We start from the raw sequence: 11,808 nt of genomic DNA, 5'->3' as shown, positions 1-11,808 counted from the left end.
ATGAAGTTTTCCTTGCGTTTCTGGTTCCTCTCCACGGCGTTCCTGCTTGTCTTCATCATGTCACTGCTCTTCACCTATTCCCACCACAGCATAGCCTACCTGGACCTCGGTGGACTAAACGGGCTCCACCGGGTGAAGCTGGTGCCGAGTTACGCTGGCATGCAGCGCCTGAGCAAGGAGGGGCTCTTGGTGAAGAGCTGTGCCTGCCACCGGTGCACCATGGAGTCCAGCGACACCGCATGGTTCGACAGCCGCTTTGATGGCAACATCTCCCCAGTGTGGACCAAAGAGAACGTGGACTTGCCGTTGGACGTCCAGAGGTGGTGGATGGTGAGTCCTGTTGGCTCTTTGCCCAGACAGAAGCAGCTGCTCAACTCCTGCACACAAACACACACAGCTGCCTCTTTCTAGCGCTGCCTCTTAATACGGATATGCTGCCCAGGTACAGAACTCTGGTGGGCCTCCAGGGGAGGCTCTTCTTCTCTTAGCGGCCTTCTCTGGGGCCTCCATAGGGGCAAAAGAGGGAAAGGATCCATTGGACTTTGGGATGCTGATTGGGTGAAACTTGGCTCTCCTCTTTCTCTGCCAGAAGAGGGCAATCCTGGTCCACCTGTCCTGCTCCTACTTCTATGGGCCCTTAGATGCCCATCTGGTCCTGGGTCTGGTGCCAACCACACTATCCCAGAGGAGAATTTCCTAGGACATCTGGCGTACCCCAGCTTTGGCGAGAGACACTAGAGGGGTGCTGCTTTTCTTGATCCAAGGAAGCAGAAGCTTCTTGAAGTAGTGCAGCCCATATTCATCTAATGTTCATGGGGCTGAGCTGAGAGCGCTTCACAGCAAATCCATGCCTGTTATAGCTAAATTCAGTCAGTCATTGTTAACAGTAATGCAACAAAAACAAATATCACAAAGCAATGTTGGTGATATAACAATGGCTATCTGGCAAACATTAAAACTGAAAAAGGGGCTGAGTCTTTGAAAGATCTTTGAGACTCAGTGTTACCTCAGACAGGGGGCAACATTGCCTCCAGATGCCAGGTATGGGGGGTGGGAGGACGGTCAGTGGATGGAAAAGAGGTCGTCTCGGGCTGCTGCTAGTGAGCTGCCCCCAGAAGCATCTGGTTGGCTGTTGCAAAAAGAAGACACTGGGCCAAGTGGGCCTTGTCCCAATTCAGTGGAGCTATTCAGTTCCTCAAATTACCCTCCAACAAGCAAAGGGAACTTTGATCATCTAAAGAGGATCTCTTACAGAGGAGACTCTGAAGGATTTTGATGAGCATTTAATGGCTGCAGACCATTTCATTGCAACTGAGGTGGAGATGTGCCCCAAAGATGAGTCTCTTCTGTGTGTTTTAGGTTTCCCTGCTTACACTAGGTTTATTCTGCCAAAATAATCAGCAGTGTGATCAGTGCTCATGACTCGAGCTCAGCCCGCCTGTCCTCTCTCTCAGAAGCCCCCCAGACCTTTTCAGCTGCTGCAAATGGTCCCACTTCTTCTACAGATGCTGCAGCCCCAGTTCAAGTCCCACAACCTTCACGAAGTGCTGAGCAAGCTCTTCCAGATTGTTCCCGGAGAGGATCCATACAGGTCCCAGGAATCTCCGTTCTGCCGGCGCTGTGCTGTCGTGGGCAACTCCGGGAACTTGCGCGGCTCCAGCTACGGCCAAGACATCAACGGGCACGACTTTGTCATGAGGTGAGGAGCGAAGTGGGGGAGAGGAGGCGCGGAAAGGAGGAGCTGGGAACTCTGGCAAGGGGCTGCAAGCAAGCAACCTGCGCAAGGGAGATATTTACCACCGCTTTAATTGCACTCTAATCTTAAATGTGAATTTATCTAAAAATATATTGATCCAAACAAAACAGGCACAGAACTGGGTCCTCAGAAAGTTTTCTTAGTGTTTCATGCTAAGCCGAGCAGGATGGTTAAATGTTTGTGGCCTTCAATTAGATGGGGCCAACTCTCTTAGCAGATTTGATTCTCCAGATAGGTCACTGTGTATGATAGCTGTTCCTGTACAGTTCTGACTGCAGGCAGCAGAGTTGTGAACCAAACTGATCAGTACAATTTGTTACATGCATCTGTCTAACAGCCCCTGCAAACTTCAATAGTATGCCACGAATCTAATCCAGAGTTGTGGCATTCACCAGCATGCATTCATACGTGAGATTCAGGAAGGGAACTAGCAGAAAATAAATTATCTGCCTTTTCTGGAAAGGAGGCAAGAAACCAAGCAAGAGCCATAAGTGAAAATCATAAAACAGACTTTTCCTGAAGACCAAAGTTCCTTGATCACACCAACCCCAGCATCCTCCCCTCCTGCCTTGGGCGATGTCCATCTGTTGGAAGAGTAGATGAACCTGCATCTCCTGTGCCTCACATACTTTTGCTTTCTTTCCTAGCTCTTTGGAGCCTTTAGATGTTCTCCTCAACCTCTTTTGGTGGTGTAACTTGTTTCAACATGAAACATTCAGCTTATCATCAGCCAGAGTTCCAAGTAAAGAACTTTGCACTTGTTTCTGTTAAATTTCAGTCAATGACTTTTAACTTATTTTTCCAGCCATCAGGATCAATTTTATTTCTGTTTTCTAAGAAATTAAGTATCTCACCCAATTTTATATTATTTGAAAATGTGACAAGCATTCCTCTTCCAGTTCCTCATCCAAGCCATTAATTATAATGTCGGAGAACCCAGAACTCATCCTTGGGGCTCCCTATTTGCTAACTCTACAATTTAGATAAGCCTTTCAAGAAATTACTTAATTAAAATAAGGTTATTTCAGGGTTAACACTGACCGCCAAAGTGGGACACGTTCCTTTTTTTTTAGGAAATCATGGGGAAAACATACATAGGTAAATGTCTATGGAAATTCTCGTGGTTGTCCCAAAGGTGCTTTTTCAAAAGGCAACTGGTCTGTTTTTTTTTCCCCTTCATCCAAGAAGCCTTTTGGGTTCACTGAAGAAGCTTCTTGGATGAGAGGCGAAACATTTTCAAGAAGAAAAAAAACAAGTAAGTCCAGTTGCCTTTTGAAAAAGCACCTTTGGGACATACGTAGCTAAATTTTATAGCCAAACCTCTCAAAGTATGGGAAGGTGGAAAATTCCAACCTTGATCCCTCTAGCACGATGTATTATATCATTGCTGTGCACTCCATGATCTTGGTGACAAAAAAGAATCTGCTTCCTCTGCTTACTCAGGAGTAGGCAGAAGAAATGGACAGTCTTGTGGGGGAGGCAGATTCCTTCTTCTTCAAGAATCAAGGTGTAAAACATCCTTTTCCTTTCTACAGAATAAATCAGGCACCTACAGTGGGCTTTGAGGCAGATGTTGGGAGCAGGACAACCCACCACTTCATGTACCCCGAGAGTGCCAAGAACTTGCCTGCCAATGTCAGTTTTGTTCTGGTGCCCTTCAAAGCTTTGGACCTGCTATGGATCGCCAGCGCCCTCTCAACAGGCCAGATCCGATTGTACGTATCCCTGAGGGAAGCTGATTTGAGGAGTGGGGAGCTGGTTATTTGGGGGAAGGATCTACCCCTCTCCTTTTCACCCCTTTTCAAAGGGGACCTGATTTACTGTAGCTGCCACGGTGCTGCCTTGGCTGGCAGTTATTCCACCTGAGGTATTTGAGGCCTGTGGCCAAAATGGCGGCAGCTACCCTGTGAGTATACCTCATGCTGCCCTAGTCTCCTCTGCTTGGAATATGTCTTTCCAGGTAGGGCTGCCCGTGAAGATGACTCGGAAGCTACACCTGGCCCACAATGTGCAGTACAGGCAGCTACACTTCCGAACTCCCCTGTATTGTTACCATTCCCTGTGTTGCAGGCTTCCAGGTGCAATTCATGATACTGGCGGTCACCCAGGAAGCCCTGCACAGCAGAGGAGCAGAGTATTAGAGCGGGGTTCTCTATCTCCAGTTACTGTCATCCTGCAAGGTCCGATACCATTGCCATGCTCTGTGTCTCTTTATGAGACCCCAAAGTCATGCCTTCTCTGAGCCCCCCTGAGCAACGTCCACCCCAGGACTCCAATGGCGCCAACCCTGGTGGCCTTTGAGAAGGACCCAAAGGCCCTCCTGGGCACAACTGCCACCCGCTCTTCGAGCAGGAGTCACGAATCCAGGAGAATCCCCAGATTACGCACAGGGTCTGTTTGGGGCAGTGCCAAAGGTGGCAACTCTCCAGGGGCCAAAGAACCCCAAACCCAGAGCCACTCAGTCTTGCCAGGGTTCAGTTTCAACCCGTTGCTCCCCATCCAGCCCCAACAGCCTCCAGGCACTGCGAGAGGCAGGGAGGTCACGGCATCGCTTAACCCACCACGGGCTGAGGTGTACAGCTGGGTATCAACAGCATATTGATGATACCTCAGTCCATGGTGATGGATGTATAGGCCGCCCATCTTATCTCAAGGTAAACTTTTAGAATCCCTCTGAGTAAAATTCTCCTTTACGTACTGTGCCCTGAGGGGTAGGGTGAGGGTTAGGTATCTTGTTGCTGTGCTGGGGCAGAAACAGCTGAGGAGGCATCTGCCATCTTTGCCCATTTCACTTCTGGAGTGGCCCAGATCTTCCAGCCCCCTCCCTACCTGTTACCTCTGGCAGCTGCTCTCCCTCCCCCCCCCCCTGGGCCCTTCCCTCCTGGACAGGAGCAGGAGGAGCGCAGGTGGCTTTCTTTGTTTCACACCACAGGACCCTTGATGCCTTGCTTGTTCTCTCCCATGCATCTTGTAGTACTTACGCACCAGTGAAGCCATTCCTCCGGGTGGACAAAGAGAGGGTAAGTTAGGTACAGGTTATTTACTGATTTCTTTCAACATTTATATATTCGCCATGATGTGCCGTATCCCCAGGGTTACTCAAAATTAAGGGAAGGAAAACACTATATGAGAAAACACACAAAATAATGATAGAGCGCCCCCCCAACCACCCCACCCCGATCTTCCCAATGCCCAAGTGAAGAAAACTTGCCCAAGCTGCCCCTTGATTGGCTCTGCATTCCTTCAGCAGATAGAAGGGGGGACAGATAAGCCACCCAGGCAGATTTTGCCAATTAGCCTTTAATTTGTACTCCTGCGTTCAGCAGAGGATTGGGCTCGATGGCCCCTGGCAATGGTAAGTCATTCATGTTTGCTTTTACTTGTTTTAAAGTACTTGGTGGTTGCAGAAAGCCTGGCCAGGGCCGCGTGCCCTTGGTGCCTTCTTTCCTTCCACGCCCTGGCCCTGTCTGAATGGGTTGGGCCAAAGACTGGAGGCGTTCTGATACTTTTGAGGGTTCGGTGAGGATCAGAGGGCAGAAAAACCTCTTAAGCCTCCATGTTCTGATTTTATGCTGTAAAGCTTCACACGATGGGCCTCTGCCCCACTATTTTGGGGAACTCCACATGACCCCCCAAACCAGGCATGGTCCTTGAGTCTCACCTGTTATATATATATATATATACATCCTGCTTCAATTGCTGGGATTATTTTTACAATTTACAGTATGTGTTGGTTTAGCAATGTTATTTTTATCTTATGTGTAAGCATTTTCTGTAAATGTTTAGTTTTTAGTATTTGGACTACTGGATGCCGCCAAACCTGAAAATGGTCTTAGTTGTGCCCTGTGAATCTCTGCTGGGGCTTCTCCGTGAACTATTGTCCCCCAGAGACCTGAAATTGGGCTCGGTGAGCAAAAAGCCTCATCTTGACTACTCCTTTGGTTTACTGCCTTTAGGTTCAGATCTACAATCCAGCATTCTTCAAATATATCCATGACCGGTGGACAGAGCACCATGGCCGCTATCCCTCCACAGGCATGTTGGTGCTGTTTTTCGCCCTACATGTTTGCGATGAGGTCAGTTTTGATAGGCCAAGTAAGTTGTCCTAGTGGGAGTCACAGCAGCATTCCTGCTGATTAAATGACACATATACTTCTATTTTGAATTTTGAAAACTGAAAGTTTTAGTTCTATTTTCTTCCTCAGATATGGGATGTGCAGAAAGGGGGCTGAGTTGTAGCCTGTTGTTCTCAGAAACGGGAAGCAAAGTAGAAGAGTAGGCTATTCCTTGAACACCCAGCTGATGTCTCGGGCTTTGGGCTGGTCATGTATCAGTGAAGGATCTGGATGAAGGGGCAGAAAAGGTGGGATAATGAACCAGGATGGATCACTAAAGCCACGGGAAAGAAGAGCTAGGATAGTAGCTGGGATAGACATGCTCAAGCAGAGGCCGAGCAGCCATTAGTCAAGGATCTGGCATTTCCCCATATCATCTCTGAGGTCCCTTCTGACTCCATGAAGCTTGAACTCAGAGTTGTCATTCTTGGATACCGTGTGTGTGTGTGTGTGTGTCTTGGCCTGGTGAGTGGGAATCATTTGGATGCCACTGAAAACCTGCTTTGGAAAAAGGCTGAAAGTGGGAGTGTTGGCCAAATAATCAAGAGGAAGACAGAAATAGCACTGACTTTTGGGTGCCAGAGAAGGAACCCCAGCAGTAGAACAGATTATTCCAGATTATTGCTTTATGTTATGACAGACATTTTTTTCTTGTTCTGGGTGGGGTAGAATATTGAGGGAAAGAATATCAGTCTTTTCTTAATCCCATAAATGTTGGGCTCATTTCAGTAGAAAACGTGGGATGGCATCCAGGTTGCCTGGAGTTCCCCCACTGAGCGGGTCTTCTCTCTCTCCCGGCTGGCAGGTGAACGTCTTTGGGTTCGGGGCAGACGGCCACGGCAACTGGCATCACTACTGGGAGAACAACCGCTATGCTGGGGAGTTCCGGAAAACCGGAGTGCACGATGCAGACTTTGAGGCCCACATTGTGGACATCCTGGAGAAGACGAACAAGATCAGCGTTTATCGTGGCAACTGAGGTTTCCAGCTGGCAGTCGGGCTGTCGGTGGCCGGGTGAGGGAGTGGCGGTTCTCCTGTACCTGATGCCCTGTTTGGCAAAGCCCTTCTTTGAAGAAGATGAAGGGGAATGGAGTGGCTGACACCAAAGCCGAGGCGGTTCCAGTGAAGCAGATGCAAGCAGGGAGCAGCTCTTCTTCTTCTTCCTTAGAACAAACCAACGAGATTCAGGAGCCTCTGAAACAGCCGAGCCACGGAGGGAGAACAGCAGCAGCAGCAGTTCAGCCCCCCCCCTCCTCCATTTGTGCTTCTGCCCACGTCTGACTCTAAGATGGAGACCCCCTTTTGTCTCCCAACAAGCACCACAAGGGGCACATCCAGACTCTTTTTTTTAAAGTCTTTTTTCAGTAAATGAGAACAGCTTTCTGCCTTTGCCCCAGGAAGTTATTTTTCTTTTTCTTTTTTGTACAAGGAGGTGCCAGGCTGGATTGTATTTTTGTCCCAGGCACGTAAACTCATGTAGAAACCTTGGAGGGGAAGCCAGGAAGAGCCTGCAGCTTTTCTGGAGATTGTAGGAAAACTGACATGTGGCTCAGGGCATGGAGTGTTTGGAACGAGGGTAGATGCTCTTGTTCCCGGAACACCCAAGAAATCCTGCCGAAGCACTCCGATTCTGCAGGCTGTGACTTGGACTCTTCATTTCTGTCCTGCCTTCCAATACGTCCCTTTCCTACAGGTTCCTGTCAGCCCAGACCTCCCTCCCTCCCTCCCTCCCTCCCTCCGCTGGACATTCGGTTTCAGTCACATGTTCTGTTCATGGCAGGGAGGCGAGGAAGGCCTGTCCTTCAGATCTTTAGGGGGAGAGAGCTCCCCCTCCCGATTGCAGCCTTTCTCCAGGGGAAGAAGGGGCGGTTGACAAATGGATCACATGGAGTCAGAATCCTGATGCCTTCCAGGATTTAATCCACAAGCGATTAACATTTTCTAGGCCACTAAAACTGTCAGAGCTGGCAGTTTTATTCCTGCATTCACCTTGTTAGCCACGGGGAGGGCTTCATGCCATTTATTCCTGTCTCTTCCATTCCTGCCTGCTCTCCTTCACTGAGAGCAAGAGAAGGGGCTCCACGGTGAGCCCGGCTGCCTTCTCTTGCTCTGGGTGCAAGAAACAGGTCACTTCCCCGTTGCTTTGGCCATTAAGATCCTGTAGACAAATGGCAAAAACAAGCTGCCCATAATCTGTTTTCTTCAAAAGGACAATCCCAGCAAACAGTATTAAATCAGTGCTTTCTTTCTTGAAATAATTGAATTCTACGGCATGAAGTAGCTGTGGCAATGGTGGCTTTTTGTTACAAGCATAACTAACAATAGTTCCCCAAGATGTTTTTGGAGCACTAAAAAGTAAGAAATGGCAGCAATCGTGGATCTCTAAGCCCTGGCGGGTCAATAGCTTCTGGCCGACACCAGGGCAGCTTTCTATGGTCATATTAAAGTGGAGGGTGTCCTCCCCAATGGTGCTGGGTCGCCCTTGTGCTTCTGGGACAGCATCAAACTTTATTGCCGCCCCTCCCTGCCCCTACATGCCTCCTGCAGCTGGATTGCAGTCTCACTTTGGTGTGACCTGAGATACTCCTCTGAACTCTCTAGCTTGGTGTCTTGAGCCGCAGATACCTGCAACCAAGGAGATGGTGGGTTCAAGTGTCCGCAGGATCCCTTGACCTTTTTGTCTTCTCTCGACCATTGTTTCTCCCCAAAGAAGATTGGGGAAAGGTCAACTGACTATGGGGCCCACAGATGGTGGCCAGCGTCATCAGAACTGACCTTGAGTAGGCACTTTTGATGGTCTACAAATATCATGTTGCTTTGATTCTACAAACAAGAATTGTGTGACCTTGAGCTCTTTTCCCCTTGATCCTGAGGTACCAGCTGGACACATGGGCATGGTGCTCCCTGGGCTTGGGGGGTTCAGGGCTGGGAGCCGCAGCCTTCTGCCAACTTCTTCCCATATCAGTTGCAATTGCAGTGCCTCCAGCTCACTAGGGTACTGTTTCCAGGAGGCTTCCTTAGTGAACTGTTGATAGCTCTTCACACATCTTTATCCCGGTGTCCCTGGGTGGCACGGCATGGTGTGGCATGGGCTGATGGGAGGCTGGCTAATCCCAGGGGCTTCTGCGGCTGGCAGAATGGCTGCCTGGCTGCAATGAGGCTGCCATTATTTCTTGGACTGGACCCGCATCCGGTGTCCAAGCGAGAGGCAACGCTGATGGTCCAGCCTGGCCTTCTTCCTGTCCCAGAACAGTCCTTGCCAAAGCAGCTGCTGCTTCAGATCCAGAGGTTGGGGGCCCTGGCCGCCCATTTCTTGCTATCAGGCAAACCCAAGGCCTGTTTTCGGACTGTGGCTCATGGGGCAGGGACTGCGGTCATTGCCTGATTCTCACAAACTTTACAAGCTTAAGAGGTCATGCAGCCAAAGGGTTTGTTTTCCTTCCTGCCTTGGAACCTGCCCATGCTTCAAACCAGTGATGCTGCCCCTCGTTTTGTTATTTTTTAACTTCACAGGCTACAGTTTGGAAGAACTGGATTTGCTTTGTGTTCTGCTACACAAAATAAAAGCTGTACTTTTTCCTTCTGGGGACTCCTGGTATTTATGCTGCACGTGTCTTGGATCCTTTTACAGCCCCATGAGATGCTCAAGGGACAGCCAAGGTTTAGTCCAGACTATTCCCATATTCATAGGTAGTCCAAAGACATCTTGCCTTTTGACTCCTCACAGATCAGATTCTGTTTCCAAAGGGCACCTCCAGTTTCATTCTGTTCTAGGTCTGCTTTTCTAGGGTGAATAGTTGATTGACCTGCTACTAAGATTTTCACCATCCCAGTCAGCAGAGCTATGACCCTTCAAATGGCCCAAGATACAGCAGGGCAGAGCGTGCCAGGAATGGCCTTCTATTTCAGATTCTTTTTGAAGTTTGTCATCTAATTTGTGGATCAAGTAGGAGAATGACACCTTTTGCAAGCCTCACTTTCCCTTCTTCCTCCCCTCCGTCCAGGGCAGTTCTTCAAGTCTGATCTCACATCTGTTCTAGCTCAGCATGGCCTCTCCCAAAGACCTCTCTCGTTCCCTTAGAAGGTGGTCCTGCATTTGCTGAGCCTCAGATGGTGAAAATCAGAATTGAAAAATTGTCATTTCAAAGTGCAAGTTGTGCAAAGAGGCAGAAGAAACAGTAGATCATATATTCAGCCTGTGTAAGAAGATTGCACAGATGAAAAGGGAGAAACATAAAAGTTGAGAAAATAGCCAAAACAGGTTAAAATATTGTGGGATTTCTGAATACAGAATACACTTTTAAAGCAATACCTCCCCCTCCCACACCTCTAATGGCAAGTCGAAAAGAAGCAGCACATAGCTGCCAAAATTTAATTCTTGACACTGATAAGGTCTGACTCATAACACACCAGATTTAACTGTGGCTGAAAAGGAGAAAGTGTGGATAATAGATGTGACTAGTAGAATAGGAGAAAAATAATTGGAGATGATCAAAAAGTATCAAGATCTGAAAATTTAAATTATGGCATAAACCGGCCGTGGTGGTCCCAAGAGTTATTTGCACACTGGGCACCCTACCAAAAAGTCTTGAATGGCACTTGGACACTGTGCGCCTTGACAAAAGTTCCAGCTGTCACCTGCAAAAGGCCACATTGTGCTACACCTTATTTGCTTCTTGGGAAGAACCTGATGGGTATGACGTGCCTTCACATTGTTATGAACAATTGTTATAACAATTTAAACTTGTCTCCATGGAATGGTAGCTCCTTGGTAGCTCGCAGGGAGGAGGGTGGCAAACAAATTTAATAAAAAAGCAGCAATGTGCAGGCTTCCCACCCCATGATCTAGGAGCCTTACCTGGAATTTTAGGGGTTCATTATTAGCTTTTTAAAACGTGGTATTAGCACTTTCAACATGGCAGTTCTGGTCTCTTTTTTAACTTTAGAAAAACACGCGGGGGGGGGGTGTTTCCTTCCTGGCCAAGGCCATTTCTTTTGATATGCAGGAACTAAACCGCAGAGAGGGTTTTCTGAAAGTCCCTGAATGCACTTGTACTTTTCAAGAAAGTACAAACCCAGCTGGGAAAGAGGAAGGCAACCCAAACATTTGCCACTTCTGGAATGTTATCTAGAATCCACATTTTCTATTGTTTAATTCGCACACGTGATCAATGACTTTTATGGTTCAATTACTTGCCTTCTGACTGATGAATGCATCAAATCTATCATTTATTTCTGTACCCTATAAAAAAACTCGACCTCCCCCCGAATAAGGGTTTTCTGCTTCCGCGAATCGCGGTCCCCGTTTCCCTGTTTCCCAAGGCCCGCGGCCCCTCCCCCCTCTCTCATTTAGGGGTCCGGCTCGGCTCCCGACTGGGGGCTGGAAGGCCTCGCCCCCCCGCAGAGCCCCCCTCCCCATGGAGGCACCCGGGGAAGTAGCGGGGGGGGCGTTCTTGGGGGGGCGGCGGCAGCTCCGGCACGTGCCCCCCGTTGCTGGGCAACCGTGGCGGCGGTTGAGCAGCTGTGCCCAAGGTGGCGGCGACCCGGCATGGTGAGGGGGGGAGGGGGAGGGGAGAGGGCGGCCGGCCGGCCGGCCGGGGGGCGAGGCGAGCTGATGCGCGGCTCTCCCTCCCGCAGGACCCGGCGGCGGAGAAGGAGGAGGCAGCGGCGGCGGGGGCGCCGTCGGGGCCGGAGGAGCCGCCGGTGCAGCTGAACGTGGGCGGCTGGGCCTTCGCGGTGCCGCGGAGCAAGTTGGCGCCGTTCCCGGAGTCGCTGCTGGGCCGGGCGGCAGCGGCGGGGCCGGCGGGGCAGCGGCTGTTCCTGGACCGCGACGGCTACGCTTTCCGCCACGTCCACTACTTCCTGCACACGGCGCGGCTGTCGGGCGGCAGCGGGCTGGAGCTGCCGCTCCTCTACGAGCAGGCCGGGCTGCTGGGC

The 11,808-nt window shown here is 49.8% G+C and overlaps 2 protein-coding genes across 2 annotated transcripts in view; both read left to right on the top strand.

Annotated features, from left to right (window-relative positions):
- ST3GAL2 (ST3 beta-galactoside alpha-2,3-sialyltransferase 2) lies at positions 1-6,868 on the top strand. The gene is made up of 6 exons (XM_015812193.1): positions 1-330; positions 1,506-1,699; positions 3,292-3,471; positions 4,731-4,776; positions 5,713-5,832; positions 6,677-6,868. Exons 1-6 carry the CDS (start codon positions 1-3, stop codon positions 6,848-6,850), a joined length of 1,044 nt encoding a protein of 347 aa, XP_015667679.1. The 3' UTR covers positions 6,851-6,868.
- A 2,220-nt stretch (positions 6,869-9,088) lies between these two features.
- KCTD19 (potassium channel tetramerization domain containing 19) overlaps positions 9,089-11,808 on the top strand; it is a 19,987-nt gene continuing 17,267 nt past the window's right edge. The window contains exons 1-2 of the mRNA XM_015812171.1: positions 9,089-9,205; positions 11,509-11,806. Coding sequence (XP_015667657.1) covers positions 9,089-9,205; positions 11,509-11,806 — 415 coding nt within the window. The remainder of the gene's footprint in view (positions 9,206-11,508; positions 11,807-11,808) is intronic.

The sequence above is a fragment of the Protobothrops mucrosquamatus genome, unplaced genomic scaffold (assembly GCF_001527695.2).
Source record: "Protobothrops mucrosquamatus isolate PMUCROS unplaced genomic scaffold, P.Mucros_1.0 scaffold74, whole genome shotgun sequence".
NCBI classification, from domain to species: Eukaryota; Metazoa; Chordata; class Lepidosauria; order Squamata; family Viperidae; genus Protobothrops; species Protobothrops mucrosquamatus.
The sequence above is the reverse complement of the archived record's forward strand: the minus strand, read 5'-3'. Positions and strand labels throughout refer to the sequence as shown.

Excerpts from the sequence above, each read along its gene's own strand:
- ST3GAL2 (XM_015812193.1), top strand. The coding sequence starts at position 1 with ATGAAGTTTTCCTTGCGTTTCTGGTTCCTCTCCACGGCGTTCCTGCTT. Across the intron at positions 3,472-4,730 it reads TCAACAGGCCAGATCCGATT|TACTTACGCACCAGTGAAGC; the intron begins GTACGTATCCCT and ends TGCATCTTGTAG. Across the intron at positions 4,777-5,712 it reads TCCGGGTGGACAAAGAGAGG|GTTCAGATCTACAATCCAGC; the intron begins GTAAGTTAGGTA and ends TACTGCCTTTAG.